General features: G+C 42.7%; 1 protein-coding gene across 2 annotated transcripts in view; it reads left to right on the plus strand.

The window, feature by feature from the left end:
- The window catches only part of IL1RAPL2 (interleukin 1 receptor accessory protein like 2), a 480,231-nt gene that overhangs the window by 264,230 nt on the left and 198,269 nt on the right, over positions 1-17,732 (plus strand). For both annotated transcript variants that reach the window (XM_028715697.2, XM_028715698.2), the window contains one exon: positions 16,711-16,897. In XM_028715697.2, the coding sequence (XP_028571530.1) occupies positions 16,711-16,897 (187 nt within the window). The remainder of the gene's footprint in view (positions 1-16,710; positions 16,898-17,732) is intronic.

Raw genomic sequence — 17,732 nt, forward strand, 5'->3', positions numbered from 1 at the left:
GTTTAACCCACAGTGCCACCCGCTGGGGTATAGTGCTTGGTAAAAATCTGTCTGTTTTGCATATAAAAATGTGTATATTTGAAGAAATTAGCACCAAAGTGCTGATTGGTTTTTTATGTAAGGCTTTTTTAAAACGGCAAACTGATGTGGAAATGTTGAGAACTGAGCTTAAGTTTGGAAAAATGAGAAATCAAGAGAAGGATAAACTGAGTCAGCTATCCCTACCTCTTGTGCATGCACTGCCACTGCCGGTCTCAAATCAGTCCAACATTGCTGTGTGACTTCAAGTCGATGGGTTTGATCTCACACTCAAAATGATGTATTTCAGAGCTTTGCTGAATAGGGGCCATTTAACAAGCAGAGGAGTACCTCTCCTAAACACACATTTACATTGGGGACCAAGGAGGTCATGCGATCTTCTTTTAAAATGAATGAGTTTGCCTTTAAGTTCACCCAGGAGAACTTTAAAATGCAAAGAGGTCTGAACGTGCTTCCAGCCCAAACTGCCTCTGCTCCAAGGGCAGAGAGACTGACAAGCAAACAAATGGAACAGTCTGGGTCATGACTCTGATATGCCATTGCGTGACCTGTGTCCATTACTGCATCTCCCATGGCCCCCTGATGGGATAGCATTTAATAGGATTGGCTATTGTATTAAAATGTTAAACTTGAAGTGCTATAAGCAGTGGATTTGATGCATAATTGAGTATTTCAGTGATTGTAAAATAGTTCCCTCCCATTACATTTGTGGAGCTTAGGTACCTCACTGCTTCCTGCACCAAAATGGCAGCTTGCTGCAAGTGGGTTACTTTATGTAACTGGCTTTATTTGACAGCCCTGCAGCATTGATGCTAAAGGATGGCTGGTGAGTGGTACTTCAGGTTCCCACCGAACCAGAATCAGGTGACATTAAAAGCCAATAGGGCAACTTTCCCTACCCTAGTGCCCACCAGATGTTTTGAACTACTACTCCTACCATCCCCAACCATTGGCCAAGTTGTCTAAGGCTCATGGGAGCTGTAGTTCAAAACTTTTGGAGGGCATCAACTACAAAGCTGATGACTTGTATGTCTTCTCAGGTTGGGGCAGTTTTTGGACACTTGCCTTTTGCAGGTGAATGGAGACTTGCAAACCACATGGCTGTATGCGACATTGAGTAAGAGAGCCATGTCATGAAATCTAGAGGGCTACAGTTGTCTCCCAGCATCTGAGGCCTTGAGCTCTGAGGAATCTGTGTTTCCCGCTAGGAATTTTTCTGATTATCCTGGAGTTCCTGCCACCTATACAAACTGTTTGAGCACAACAGTGACCTTACCTGAAAACTTCCATTATTCAGGATCTGTATGGATAACATCATCATTATCATCATCTTCATCATTACGTACAATTATATAATTGATCATTAATAATAATTTTGTTCAAGCCAGTACTTTTTATACAGGGAGGAATTTTTTATTCTTTCCCTTTTCCCATTTTTTAAAAAAAGAAATGTCTGAGTACTCCATTTCTTGGCATTATTTCTTGTAATTATACATAAGACCACATTTCTTGCTTCAATGCATTTATCTATCTCTTTTTTTGTCCCCTTTCCAGAATTTGGCAATGTGCTCTTATTTTCTTTGTTTATCAAATTGCAGGTGGCTTGAAATAGTGGAGGATTCAGTTAACAGTAATTCATTTTCATTTTGTTAAATGTGTGTGTTGGGGGGGTTAATAATGTAGTAGCCCCTGGATGCCCACGCCACTGATCTCGTAATTCCAGACAGATATAGATATGTAGATATATGCACACAACATACTTCTCTTCTGAGTAAGCAGATGTTTACATTTGTACTTAATAGACTGCTCTTGTCTGCAGGCTTTCTTCACAGCAGAGAGGGCTATATTGCCAGGTACCCAGGTCCAAATGCTGGTGAAATTAACCCCCTACAGCTAGAATATTTGGAGCAAATGGAGCCAGTTACAAAGAAGGGATGTAGCCCAGTATTACAGCACATGTGTGTGCCTGTCAGTAATCACACATTTCAGAGTTGGCATTAACTCTTTATTAGCAAAATCATGATCTCCACAGACTTGGTTGAGTGTCAGGCTTATTGAGCAGAGCAGCTCATTCCCAGTGGACTTACTCCATGAAAAGCAGTTGCCGAGAATGGAAGTCCCTGACTCCTCACAGCTGTCTAGGTCTCCTTGTCTCCAGGGTTTTTTCCACGCAATCAGGGTCTACGCCTACGTGAAGCCAACCTCTCCTCCACCTTTTTCATGCCTCTTCTGGTTCTTGGAGACAGGAGGAGGGGAGCTTGTTGCAGCAGGAGGGGGAGATACCAGTGACTCTTCACCAGCCAGAACTCTTCATCTCTGCCTCTTGGCCTCCTTCATCCCACTTTCCTGCTTCAGTTTCTACCTTGATTCTAGGCTTCTCTCTGCTACAGACTCCCATAGCTAACTAAGCCCTATTACATATTCAGGTTCTAACACCTCCTCTTCCCAGTTTTTCCCCTTCTCCCCCTGATCACTCATTTTTGTCCGACCACCAATCCCCAGGCTCAGAGCCTTCTTCCCATGATGGTTCCCCAGATGGTTCCTCCCACCATTCCTCTGTGCCCAACCAGTCCATGACATCATGTTTCGCATGCAAAAGGTCTCAGGACTAACACAGGACGCACAACCACTCTAACACAACCTAAAGATCCTCACTAGCCCAGGTTCCAGCCACCATAGCTGAAATCCTAATGACCCTGACAGTGATTCGTTTCTGTCATGATGCTAGAAGGAAGCGTGACGATTGTGATCTGAACATAATTCACCCTGGCTTCCAATTCATGTCTCCCAACCATCCGCGTGATGTTGTGTCGCCCAACACGAACCACAGTTAAGAGACACAGCTTGGGTACCTTGACATTTCTGAGCAGAGTATAGAAAGTAATGCATTCTGCAGCGTGTCGGTATGCCATTAATCTTCCTCTGCCTGCTGATGCTACCGTAGTTTAAGACTGTCAGCGTTTCCATTACAAGGCCTCATTTTTCAAGAACTTAACAAATCAGCTGCAAATATTCCGCTCTGGATTGAAACATTTCAGGCAAAAGCACCAGGAAATAAACTATCTGCCACCATAATTGGTTGAAATAAAACATAAATCCAAAATCCGTGATGGCTAAAACTCATCAGCACAAATTGTCTGTGGATGCATGTTCTGGCAACTTCATAGTAGCCCGGAGATTTCCAGGCACTTTTAGTATTATTAATAATAAATAATTTTGTAAAATTCTTTATATAAATTTTGCATATTAAACCAATTTTACACATATTGATCAGCTGATGAAGCCACATGATTTGCAAATTCAGCATTAGCAAACCACAGGCTGTTGTATTACCACACAACTCAACTGTAGGACTTCGGAATTCACTAGGGATGAAAGAATCTGCTAATTTCTGTTTCTTTCAGTTTCTCATTTTTATAATGTTAAATTCAGTTCTCCACATTAGGTTGTGATTTTTTTAAAAAAGAAATAAAGATTGCACCTTTGCCTAAAATACGGATTCTGCTATTTTTATTAGCAGATATAAAAGTTCAGTTTATGCTGGTCGGCGTTGATCACCATCCAGAGTCCTGAGTGAATCCGCTTAGGGGACAAAAACAAAGATGTAAAATTTGCTCTCCTGAAAGGAAGGAAAACCACAGCTTCAGCTAAGAACAAAGCTGATTTGCTGCTAACCTCAGCCCCAGAGGGAGTTGCTAGATAGTACTCCTTGCAGTTTGTAATAACATCACACTTCATTGCCATTGGGTGCAGACTGTGGGGAAAACAACCACCACCACCACTGATTCTTTTGCCATGCCTTGTGATTCTCACACCTGGTTTGCGTTTGCAGCAAAGGCTGCTGTGCACGGTGATTGCTTCCTGACACATTTGCAAATATGGCTGCCAATTTTTATGCTAGGTAAGACATTAGAAGTCAGGGACCCTCCCTCCGTTGCTGGGGGTGGGGGGAGAGAGAGGCCAAAAGAGAGCACCAATCTGCACAGAATTTTTGTATGCCAATTTATAGATGAGTTTGGAAATCATGACTTTAATTGGGATGGAGATCCAGAGGCCCTCTGGATGTTGTTGGGACCCCAACCCCTGTGAATCCCTGGCAACATGGACAGGGATGATGGGTACTGTAGATCAGCAATGTCTGGAGGACCACAGGTTTCCTATCCCTGGGCCATATTTAATAGGAACACAATAGTGTGGCCAGGCTGTCTGGGTGCCTGTTTATTATGTGGGGAAAGCAGGGACTCTCACAGACCCTCTTCCTTGCCCAACTGCTGTGCTACAGCCCTGCAGTGCTGCCAGTTGGCTCTTATTAATTTTGGAAATTAAACCAGTTACACACATATCGGTCAGCTGATGAATTCACATGATTTCCCCAGCAACTTAATTATATAGCTTTGGGCAGTGCGAGAGCCTCAAATGTTGCTGAGGGCTGCAAAAAAAAAAAAAAAGTGCATATATGTTGCGTCATACGCAAATTTGCACCCTCTTTCACTGGAGTGAACTAGCTGGAATTGACTAGCTGGATTTCTGCCATGCTTGCAGGTAGAAGAGCTCCGTTTTCCCCTCAATGGCAACCCCAAACAATACAAAGGTATTGAGTTTTATGAGTTGTTAACCAGTTTTATTACTGTGGATCTTTCACCAGTTGATTTTAGGCTGGTAATGCTACATTTGGTGCAACAGAAGGTATGGCAATTTATTGTGGAGGATGAGGGAAGGATTTAAGATTTGCAACAACCAAAATTCAGGTGTGCATACTTGGGTAAAGAGGTCATTAAATTGTTCAAAACTTTAAAAGTGTGAGCAGGTAGATGCACGGGGTCTGGAAACAATAGAGCAGTGCTCTTTCTGCCCCCCTCTCAGCATGAGCTGATGTGGTAGAGTGTCCTCCTTAACATTTTTTTATTCCCTTTAAACAACAAAGACAGGCTTAAAGCAGTAATTGAGTTCCAGCTGGCAGCCCTTTTGCTACCTTTGTACTCTAAATGCCTGAATGAGTGTGACTCTTGTGACGTGACACAGAATATTTCCCAGGAGCACTATCAGGTGTTTTTGTTTTGTTTTTAAGTGTGTTTTGGGGATGGGGGCAGGAAATGCCAGCCTCAGTCACCAGCCATGATTAGGGGTTGGCAAGAAATTCATTTCTTTTTTCTTTCTTTTTTTATTAACATATAAAACACATACATATACATTTACACAATACACGTACACAACACACTACCTAATTTTCATAACACAAAACATACCTACATTACTCTATATAATACCTACCTATACTATACATATCAACATACCTACACACCTACCCCATACGGACACCCACCAAGTGACTTGACTTCCAGCTGTTCTTGTTACGCTACTTTATTTTTCCAACTAGCTTAAACGCATTTCATTATTTATTTAATCTCTTCTTGTATCTTAAATTTACTCTCCTTTCACTCTAATCATTTTCTGGATTCACTCAGTATCTGTCAGAAATTCTACTTTTTCCACATAATTTTTGATGTACAGTAGTACCTCTGGATATGAACGGGATCCGTTCCGGAGCCCTGTTTGCATCCTGAAGTAAACATAAGACACGACTGTGCGGGTTGCATTTCGCCGCTTCCGTGCATGCGTTTGATGTCATTTTGAACGTCTGCGCATGTGCGAGCAGTGAAACCCAGAAATAACACGCTCTGTTACTTCTGGGTCGCCACAGAGCGCAACCTGAAAATATTCATCCTGAAGCTACTTCAACCCGAGGTATGACTGTATTCCTTAAAGCTAGCCCACTCCTTATTCACTTTTTGTACCATATCTCCTCTTATCCTCCCTGTTAGTTCGGCAATATGGAAGTATTCCATCACTTTAGATAACCAGTCTGTTTTAGTTGGGAGGCTGCTGCTTTTCCAATTTTGGGCAATCAATAACCTTGCCGCCATAGTTGCATACATAAATATTGGCAAGAAATTCATTTCAGTTCACATCTTCATATGAACTAACTTCATATGTGCTTTCTGAAGTAATACACAAACCAGAATGCAGTGATCAATTGAAATGCACACTTCTTCAAGTTTTGTGGTGCACTTCCCTGTCCAAACAAAATGTGTGCAAAAATGCATGTATTAGGGGACAGTGGGCACACTAAGATGCTGATAAATTTGCACAAGGCCTTTTCAAAAATGCAAACTGATGCATGAATGTGGCGAACTGAGCTTAAGATCGGAAAAAACAAGAAACTTGGGTGTTCTTCCCTATAGTGGATTTGTTAGGGTTCCTCCCACCATATTACTTACTTTGAGGCTCCCATGTACATACAGATGCCTCCTTTTTTGTGGAGTGGGTCTACATTAACTGCAAAGCTATCAAGCATATCTTGCCCAAGTTCAGTATTAGAGCAGATCCTCTGAGTCCCTATTTTCCAAGGACAGTCCTGGATTTACAGAAGCTGTCCTGGTTTCTGATTTGATCCCAGAATGGTCTACTGTTCCTTAAGTAAAGGTAAAGGAACCCCTGACCATTAGGTCCAGCCACGGACGACTCTGAGGTTGCGGTGCTTATCTCGCTTTGTTGGCTGAGGGAGCCGGCGTACAGCTTCCGGGTCATGTGGCCAGCATGACTAAGCCGCTTCTGGCGAACCAGCGCAGCGCATGGAAACGCCGTTTACCTTCCCGCCAGAGCGGTTCCTATTTATCTACTTGCACTTTGACATGCTTTTGAACTGCTAGGTTGGCAGGAGCAGGGACCGAGCAACGGGAGCTCACCCGTTGCGGGAATTCGAACCACCGACTTTCTGATCGGCAAGCCCTAGGCTCTGTGGTTTAGACCACAGCACCACCCACATCCCTCTTAGGCTGTCCCTATTTTCATCAGAGAAATATTGGAAGGCATGGAGTTATCTTACCCCCAAGCCATCTGAATGTAGCCCTGTATATGGAAGTTTTTTTATGTTTTATAATGTTTTTGTGTCAGACCCTCCAAGTGTCCCTATTTTCCAGAGACAGTCCCAGATTTACAGAAGCCGGTTTCTGATATGATCCCAGAATATCCTGCTTTTCCTTAGGATGTCCCTATTTTCATCAGAGAAATGTTGGAACATATGGGGCCATCTCTATTTTCATCAAAGAAATTTTGGAGGGTTTGTTAGAGGGAGGGCCTATTAACCTGTTCAGGCCCTCACAATATCAAGGGGATGTGAGAGCCCTGCTGGATCAGCCAAGGGTTCATTTCATCCAGTGTGTTGCTTCCCATAGCGATCAGCTCCAGGAATTCCACGCAGAAGGTTTGAAGGCTATAGCCCTCCTGTACCTGGTATTCAGAGGCAAATATTCTAATATCAGGATCCAAATTTATCTAGCATTTTATTAAAGCTTAGGCACTGCAGTGTATGTGTGTGAGTGTGCGTGTGTGTATTTTTATATAAAAATCCATTTCATCAAAGATAGAAAACCAACAAGGAATCCTCCCCTGTCCTTTCTGTTGCCTTGGTAAGAATTATATTCCTGATAACTGAACCATGGAAATGCCTCTGGGGGATCCGATGTCAGAACCAACATTCATGCTAAACTTTTATATTCGCCTGTAGTGACATTTCTCTGATTACATTTAACCTGATTGGTCAGTGGGAGATTTCCTTAGGATTCTAGAGCATGCACCCCAGTGATTGTGTTGGCAATTTGAGTCCCCCCCCCCGCCCCCGCCTCCATGATAAACTTGAATTCCAACAATGGGAGGCAGAGAGTCTAACAGAACCATATGTTGCGGTAAGTGAAGAGTGCACAAAACCCTGTCGAGAAAGAGGGACCAATGCCAAAGGATTAAGGTGGGTTGCAATAAAGGCATCAAAAATATATGTGCTATTTTGCTGTTCTATAAGACGGGGAATTTACATGCTGACTCATCTGGATTATTGGTGCAGGGGGAGGAATTGGAGGTGTTGCACAGAAGAACACTAGTGATTGCACTAAAACGTGGTAGCTCAATGAGCAGAATCATATCAGAAAGATAATAAGCAATGGCAGTTGTGGTGGCTACCCATTGCAACCGGTGAAGTGGAAGGCAGAGAGGCTAAGCATAAGTGGAGTTTAGCAACAATTCATGCTGAACTTGTATATTTGCAGTAGTGGCAGTTTTTGCAATAGGCAGCACCAACTAATTTGAGTTCAGTCCCCATCCTCCTTCCTGCTCAGACAATACAGAACGAAGGAGGAGGAATCTAACCGTCACTTAAGATAAACAGTGGTCATAGCTGTCAACCTTCCCCTTTTTTGCGGGAAATTCCCTTATTCCAGCACCATTTCCTGCTGCTTCCTGCTGCTATCCCGGATTGTTAGATATCCCGTAGACTGTCCCCAGGACAGGTGAGGCTGCTGATCCCTTATTTTCAAATCTGAAAGTTGACAGCTATGATCCCGGATTGTTAGCTATCCCGTAGACTGTCCCCAGGGCAGGTGAGGCTGCTGATCCCTTATTTTCAAGGCTGCTGATCCTTATTTTCAAATCTGAAAGTTGACAGCTATGACAGTGGTACCTCTGGTTAAGAACTTAATTCTTTCTGGAGGTCCGTTCTTAACCTGAAACTGTTCTTAACCTGAAGCACCCCTTTAGCTAATAGGGCCTCCTGCTGCTCCTGTGCCACCGGAGCACAATTTCTGTTCTCATCCTGAAGCAAAGTTCTTAACCCGAGGTACTATTTTTGGGTTAGCGGAGTCTGTAACCTGAAGCGTCTGTAACCCGAGGTACCACTGTATTGTGAACACAGGAATAATATAACACTTGAACAGAACTAGTCATGGATCAGAGACTTAGGCTGCATCTGCACTACGCATTTAAAGCATTATCATACCACTTTGAACAGATGTGGCTTCTCCCAAAGAATTATGGGTGCTGTAGTTTGCTAAGGGTGCAGAGAGTGGATAGGAGATCCCCCATTCCCACAACAGAGCTGCAGTTACCAGAGTTCCCTGGGAAGAAAGATTGTCTGTGAAACTACTCTGTAAATGGCAACTCTACGAGGGGCCTCTGAACAATTTTTAGCACCCTTAATAAACTACAGCTCCCAGAATTCTTTTGACTTTTTAAAAGTGGTATGATAGTGCTCTAAATGTATGGTGTGAATGTGGTAATGACCAGCCTTCAAAACCATATAAACTGATAGTGAGGTATATAAAGTTGTGGTTTTGATAGTTTATGAGCTCCTGCATTAATGCCTCCACCAAGGGGCTTAGGCAATAAGGAGCTGAAGATTATTTTCCAGATGCTAACATGTTATATACTTTTTGTTCAATATTAATCATGGTCATTATCACAGCATTACCACAATGCTGGGTTAGATGACCCCATGGGCTGGGCAAGTAAATTTATTCTGAAGTTCTAATTGCAATTTTTTGAAGATGATAAACTAAAAAATGAAAATGGATTGTGTTTGATCCTTCCACCCACAAACCAAAACTTTCAGAATTGCACACACATTTTCAGCTAATGCACATCCTTTTTGTGCAGACAAGTGTCAGCCTTTGGAAGGCAACACAATGGGAATCAGGATAGTTGGCAGAATGACACGTTGGAATAACCAAAAGCTCCTTTATAAGATCAACCTTCAAGTACTTTGTCTGATTTCTTAGCAGAGACTAGGATAGTCGTGCGCCTTCAAAATCTGATAGTCATGAACCTCATTCTTTCAAGCAGAATTGGGTGTTCTCTAATGTGTTTAGGTCTTCATTTATTTGAGCTGAAGTTCCCTACCTCCACTTTGGAACAACCTTCCAAAGTACAGTGGTGCCTCGCAAGACGAAATTAATTCGTTCCACGAGTTTTGTCGTCTTGCGATTTTTTTCGTCTTGCGAAGCACGGTGTCGGAAAAGTTTTGGAAAAGCTTCAAAAATCACCAAAGTCTTCAAAAACCTCAAAAAAGGCTACCACACCGTGTGCTATGAGTTGCTCCTCGAAGTCAAGTCGCAACTGTATTAACGGTGTTAAGAAAAAGGAAACAAACTTGCAAGACGTTTCCGTCTTGCAAAGCAAGCCCATAGGGGAAATCGTCTTGCGAAGCAGCTCAAAAAACAAAAAACCCTTTCGTCTTGCGAGTTTTCCATCTTGCGAGGCATTCGTCTTGCGAGGTACCACTGTATAGTGTCTGTTCTTACTGAGGTCATTTCTTCACACCTTCACCTTATAATAAAGGAGATTGGGGTCCTTTTTTTGTCAGCCACCCACATAAGTGAACACATTAGCCATGCAAGAACATCTTCTTCCCCCCTTTTTTTCTGTGAGTGCAAATCCTTGACCCCAGACCACTGCAAATAACACCCAGCAAAAGCTATGAGAGTCTAATGAAAACAAATATAAAGCAATGATTCCTTTCCCCAAGAGAACAAATAAAATAACCTTTTATTTAAGCAAAATGAGGAGAGAGGTTGTAATAATAAGGATAACAGCAGCCACCCAACACGTACTTTCAAGGAAATCCATTGGTTCCAAAACGAAAAGTAACTGGAGCAGGGGGAGAAAACCATGCCTTTTGAGAGGCATCATCTTATTTATTTATTTTTAGAAAAGCAGTGAGAGAACAATAATAAGACAAGGTTTAGAAGCACACAGTAGAATCCTAGGGTTGGGAGGGACCTCAGTGATCTTCTAGTCCAAACCCCTACTGATGTAGGAGGTTCACTACTGTAGCACTTGCTATAAACCATGTGGTGGTGTCCTGGAGGGATTGGTCAGATCAGGAAGAAAGATAGGAGGAGCTCAGGAAGTTAGAACTAGATGACCCAGGGGAGGGTCCCAGTAGGCTTGGGAAGGCAACACTGGAGCCTCAAGAAACATCAAAGCTGGAGTTACTAATGTGTTAAGCAGTCACCATTAGCCAGACCCCACCAACTGCATTTTTAGTTTCAGAGTTTGAGACAGAACCTCAGACAGGTTTTTCCCAGCCCTACCTAGAGATGCCCAGAATTTGACCTGGAACTTCTCCCTGCAAAGCAAGTTCTGTACCACTGAGCTATTGCCCTTTCCTGCTTAAAAAAAAAATCCAGGCGACCTGGATGTTAGGACTTAGGAGGGTCTGGTGGATTCCAATTGGCTTGTAGGAAGTTGCCTTGCACTGTCAGGCCATTGGTCCTTCGTCCTTCCCAATATCCGACCAACTGGTGGGCTACGTTGGTTATATTGATGCATCCGTTCCTCCACCCCCACCTGCCCTATTCATACTTTTGCATGTCAAAACTCATCCCAGCAATCCTCTGTCTTGAGCCAGAATGGGATGCCCTTGAGAATTGTACTCATGGGAATGCCCAAGCACATTCCCATTTGGTTACTTTGCTGATCATGGGTAATAGCACATATACTGGACACTTCCTATTTCTGAAGTGTGTGCCCTATTAATCCCCTCTTGTCACCCCCCTGGCCGTGTACACAGTGTTTTGCTAATCAGACAGTCAGTTTTCTCAACCTTGCCCACCCTTAATTGTAACTAATGAGGGGAGTTGTGCGTTTTTAGGTCCTTGTTCCACAGAGCACTTTAAATAGAAACTGCCATGGGCAGTGTTGAAAATATGAGCTAAATAATGCAAGATTGTTAGCAGAAAAATATGGCGCTATTAAATTAGACCAAATGCTCATTTTTTTTTAAAAAAACCAACCCTCTCATGAACTCCTTATTTACTCAGACTTCCAATCTGTTTGACCTTTCTTTTTGTAATCAGAAAGATCCATAATCATCCAGGTAAGTTAATTGTTATCAAATGCTCCAAGTCTGCTGATTATATAAATAATGAATTTGAATTATGACACATGGGCAGCTGGAAAACGTGGATTTTCCTCCGAAAGACTTCTGAAAGTATCTCTCTGGGGCATGTTCTGGGGAAAACTGACTTCTAGCCAAGTATGGCCAATAGCAGGATGCCTAGGAGACCTGAGATAGTTCTCAAGGATAGCAGGAGTTAATCCAACACAGGCTGAGACTCCACCTGCACTTCAGTTTTAAAGTAGGATCATACCCCTATAAAGTGTCATGGCTTTCCTGAAAGAAAATTGGGAAATGCAGCAGACCCTCCAAGTTCTCCAAATTTTCAAATTTTCCAGGGACAGTCCTGGTTTCTGACTTGATCCTGGGACATCCCACTTTTACTTAAAGGTAAAGGGACCCCTGACCATTAGGTCCAGTCGTGACCGACTCTGGGGTTGCGGTGCTCATCTCGCTTTATTGGCCGAGGGAGCCGGCGTACAGCTTCCGGGTCATGTGGCCAGCATGACTAAGGCGCTTCTGGTGAACCAGAGCAGCGCACGGAAAAGTGGTTTACCTTCCCGCCGGAGCGGTACCTATTTATCTACTTGCACGACTTGCTTTTGAACTGCTAGGTTGGCAGGAGCAGGGACCGAGCAACGGGAGCTCACCCTTTTGCGGGGATTCGAACCGGCGACCTTCTGATCGGCAAGTCCTAGGGTCTGTGGTTTAACCCACAGCGCCACCCGCGTCCCCACTTTTCCTTAGAACGTCCCTATTTCCATCAGAGAAATATTGGACAGTATGTTAGGACATCCCAGTTTTCATCAGATAAATGTATGGTGTAGTTTGTTAAGAGTGCTGAGAGTTGTTAGGGGGGCTCCATTTCCCTCACAGTGGCCCCTAGCAAGAGAGATTGTGTGTGGAAACCCCTCTGAGAACTGTTGTCATGAAAACAAAATTCAGCAGCATGAAAATAGCATAGAGTTGAGCCAGCAGAAAACACCAAATTAACTAACGGCCTGTTAAAAATTCCAAGTCTTTATCAACTGCCCAAAGCATTGTTGTGATGGGGCATGGCAGCCTTGCTCAGCAAGGAATTCCATAGGGGAGGTGTAATAATGGTAGGGGCTCCACCCCTTTTTATTAGCCTCTCCTCTTGTGGTTGAAGAATTTGGAGCAATGCCCCAGCTGTCAATCAGAACATGTGAGGAGGAGAATATAGGAAAAAGTGGTTCCTGAGATAACTGGGCCCCAAGACCTCAAGGGCTTTAAATCTTAAGACCTCCACTCTGGATTAGCCCAGAAACAAATCAGCAGCAAGGAGAATTGTTTTAGGCAGGAAGTTCTGAGTGGGAGGATGGGGGCACAGCATTTGTGCTGTGGTGTTGCTCCACCTGTACTATGGATAGAAGGATCTGGCAGTTTCAGTTTTCTCAACTTCTCATTTTTCTGACCATAAATTCAGTTCGCTGTACTTCTGAAGCAATTAGATTTTTTTAAAAAAAATCCTTATGAAAATGCTTTAGCATTTAGTGGGTATTTTTTCCCTGATAAGTACGGTTTTGTATGTGGTTTTGACTAATGTACAGTCTTTGCAAGCAGTTTCTTCTCATATAATTCACTTTTGTATGCTGTTTTTACTAACATGGTCACTTTTAGTTACACTTTCACCTAATAGATGCATGTTTGTAAACACTGGTTGGTTGGAAAACTGCATTGCAAAATTTGGAGAAATGCATATTTGGAAGGATGGCAGTTTTGGTCCTCAGGTTGCTTTGGAAAAGTATGAATTGCCTGGATTTGCCTTTAAATCCAGACTGAATTGAATTTTTCCTCCATCCCTAACCCCCTACTTAGACTCTGAAGTGATAGAATCCTATCTACCACCTCAGGATATCTTTGATTTCATTCTGCTGTGAGTGTAAGGCTGCACCAAACTCCTAATAAATTCAGTGAGACTTAGCAGTGAGACTTAGCAGTTCAATTACACATGCCTATGATTGAGTTTTTGGTGACCAGCCTTCTCTTCCAAAGATTCAGTGACAATTTTGCGTTCTTTTAGGGATGTATATTTATTCCTACGTCCTACAACATAGTAAAGAAAGTTGTTGTAAATAAGACACATTAAAGCTTGAAATTATAAATAGGCAGGCTAGTTGTGATCTACCAGCCCAGGAAAACCCCTCGCCTCCAGCTCAACTGCCGGATCCCGGGGGGGGGGGGGGGAGGGGGCGTTGTTGCCATCCTGCAACAGCGTTCAACCTGGAGGTAAGCATCATTTTTCAAAATTGCACCTGAGGCTCCTACTACTCCCCTGTGTCATCCCAGTGCCCCCCAGTGCCACTTTGGGAAATGCTGAGTGGAATTCACTCCAGCAAGTGATGGTCAAAAAAACTGGGTAGCTTTAAAAGAGGATTAGACAAATTCATGGGGTGGGGTGGGGTGGGGTGGGGTGTGTGTTAAAGCTATAAATGGCTACAGCTGTAATGGCGATGCTCCACTTCCACTGTCAGAAGCAGTGAATACCAGTTGCTGACAGTCCCAAGTAACAGCTGTTGCACTCAAGTCCTCTTTGTGGTCTTCCTTATAGACATTTAGTTGGCCACTGTGAGAGCAGGATGTTGGCCTTTTGGCGCAATCCAACAGGTCTCTTCTCCTGTTTTTATATTGTCTTTTATAAGCCCTCTTCCTTTGGCTATAGAAATAATTTTGAAACACTGATTCGTGTGTGTGTGTGTGAATATATAGTTGCAACATGGTGTACCGATCATCAGGATCTGGCATCTCCTATTGTGGCAAATTCCTCCCAAGGGTTTCTCTTTGATGGTTTGTAACCATCCAACATGTCAGTCTTATTCCAAACCCCTTTGGCTTTGGTGTAGCCAATTAAAGTGACAAAAAGAGGCATGATGGGGAAATACAGTCCTCATTAAGAGATCTGTCATCCTTTGTACTCTGCTCTTAAAGGGCTGTGTTTCCTATCATGCCTAATGAAACTCAGAATGTGACAGATTGGGTTGCAACATTCCTGTGCGGTCTGTAAATACTTGATGATAACACCATAATAAGTAGCAGTGTGAGCTGTTTTAACGGTGTTTGTCTAGCGCAGTGAAAGGTGAGCATTTTAAACCCACTTTCCCACCCTTAATATTTCATCTTACGATTTCAAACAGCGGTGGCTAGCTTGTGCCTCTTGAGATGCTGCTGGACACCAAATAAAATCAGGTCCAGCCAGCATAGCCAATGGCCAGGGATGATGGGAGTTGTAGTCCAACAACATCAGGGAGGGGGTTGTCATCTTGATGGGGTGGGTGTGAATAATTATGGAAGGCTAAAAAAGAAAACAGCTGGTTTTTATGGGCATGGGTTTCTGAGGAAGCAAAACAGCACCCAAGGCTTAGACTGTGTTATTTCATTTTTTTTGTTCTAGTCTATAATGACTGTATATAATATGGATAGCACAACATGGGTTGGATCTAAACTAAGGCTATGTATACATCATAGTGGTTTTTCAAGTCACATGTGTACACTTCTGTACACACCTGAGAGGGGGTGGGGATGTCTTCACCCAATGCCCATTTCCTGATTTTGTGCCCCACACTGAACTCTAGTTCACTGAAGCTGTCATCTGCGCATACGTAATGGCTGTGTGAAATGTACACGCCTCTGCTTAAGCATGCTTCCATTTTCATATTGGATGGCAGCTGGTTTGAAGGAATGTGCATCAAACAGGAGTATTTCTCAAGAAGCTACAGGATACCCATGGGTTGTGGCTGATGTCCTGTGCATTTGACTTCAGACACCAGCAGAGGGTGCATGCTGGGGCAGGAATATAATGGGTAATGTGTACACAGCCCAAGTTACTTGAACATGGGTTCCATTGAAATAAATGGTATAAATTAGTCATAACTTTATAGTTTCAATGAACATGAAGTTTGTTCAACCTGGTCTGTATCTACCGCACAATATTTCTTGGTAATAGTATTGCTGGATATCATATATCCTAGTAATTAGTCACTCCCCCTCAAGCATAGGTGATAACATCTGAATGCTAGAGAGTTTGTCCATTTACATCGGTATTGCCTTCCCCAGCTTGGAGCCATTCATATGTTTTTGGACAACAACTCCCATCAGCCCCAGCCATCATTACCAATGGTCAGAGAAGAAGGGAATTGTTGTCCAAAACATCTAGAGGGCACCAGGTTGAGGAAGCTTGTCTCCTTTGAGCGGCAGCAGTTCTCCAGGGTCTCAGGAATGGTCTTTCCGATCACCTACCTACTGGATCTTTGTAAATTTCTTCGGAGTAGAAATGTGTACGATTATATCAATGTGTTCCAAGATGTCATAAGCTCTGTAGATATATCCTAGAGGAGGTAGTCAGACCAAGAGGAAGTTGTAGGAAGAGCTCAGAGAGCCTTTCTCAACCTTGGGTCCCTAGATGTTGTTGGACTATAACTCCCATCATTCCTAGCCAGCATGGCCAATGGTCAGGAATGATGGGAGTTTTAGTTCAAGAACATATGGGGACCCAAAGTTGAGAAAGGCTAAGCTAGAGCCTGATGATCCCAGAGTGGTTCTTGTTATCCACTTGAAATGAATTATTTGTTCTGTTGTAATCCTTTGTTTTCTTCTGAACCCTCTAGCCTTTGGCATAATTTATACAACAGTTCATATCCCAATGAAATTATAGTGGAAGACCTGTCAAAGTGGTGGTGTTTTTATCTCCTCCTCACCTTGTTTCTCATATGTTTTAATTTCTGAATGCTGCTAGGATTTTTAAAGTATTTTTATCTGTGTTTTTAAAGAAGGTATATCACCTTTATATTGTAGTCAATTTTAACATCCTGATTTTCCTTCATTGCTTTGTGTGAATGAAGCAGCAAAGCATCTAAAAATTCTCTATTATTATTAAAATGATTATTATTATAGCATTACTAACGTTACCCTTTGTTGTTTCTCTGCAGAAATTCAACATATTGCATGAAGGTGTCGATGTCCTTGACAGTTGCAGAAAATGAATCTGGGCTTTGCTACAACAGCACAATTCGCTACTTAGAAAAATCAGAAATCACTAGAACAAAGATAATTTCCTGCCCAGATATTGAGGATTATAAAACAGGAAACCAAGAACCAGATGTAATATGGTACAAGGTAATACAGCAATAGGTTTTGTCTTTTTGTTAATGCACTCCAATTTACAGCGAATTTCTTCACCATGACCAGGCTGGAAAGACTTTTGTAGTGCAGAGGGAATAAAGAAATTCCATTAATGCTAGTTGGATCCATGCTGGGTTATGTCTAGTCCTTGTGGTCACTTTCTAAATGTGGCATTTTATGGGTTCAAGAGCATCTTTAGTAGCAAATAAGTTTACTTCCAGTCCTGGAAGCTTCACCATTCTCCTGCAACTGAGCTGCAAGGAAGAGGGAATTCTGGAGGTCAGTGTGCGAGAAGAAAAACCTAGCAATATTTATATATATATTTGAAGACTTCTATGTTGCTTTTCATTTGCAAATGGAAATAGCAAAGCCATTCACACAATAATATAATACAATGATTTCCAACAGAATCATCAGTAATATCATCACAATGACCACAGACATTGAGTATTAATAATAATTAAGGGTGAAGGAAAGCTTGGGTAGACATGAATGGCTTCAATTTATTTGATTAGTAGCGGTTTTTTTGGTCTATAACCTACCTTTCCTGGCAGTCAAAGGTGGCAAAGGGAAAGGAAAAAAAAACCTCATGCACATACAGAATGCATAAAACACCATGTGCTCAACATAAAATGCAAAGAGTTTTAAATATGAACGAGGCTTGTTAAAAGCAAAGGCAGAACATACTCACAGTAAAGGTGGTTGCAGAGTAAAAGCTAAAGGTAAATGACCCCTGGGTGGTTAAGTCCAGTCAAAGGCAACTATGGGGTTGCGGTGCTGATCTCGCTTTCAGGCCAAGGGAGCCCGCGTCTGTCCACAGACGCCTTTC

This window comes from Podarcis muralis, chromosome Z (assembly GCF_964188315.1).
Source record: "Podarcis muralis chromosome Z, rPodMur119.hap1.1, whole genome shotgun sequence".
Classification (NCBI taxonomy): domain Eukaryota; kingdom Metazoa; phylum Chordata; class Lepidosauria; order Squamata; family Lacertidae; genus Podarcis; species Podarcis muralis.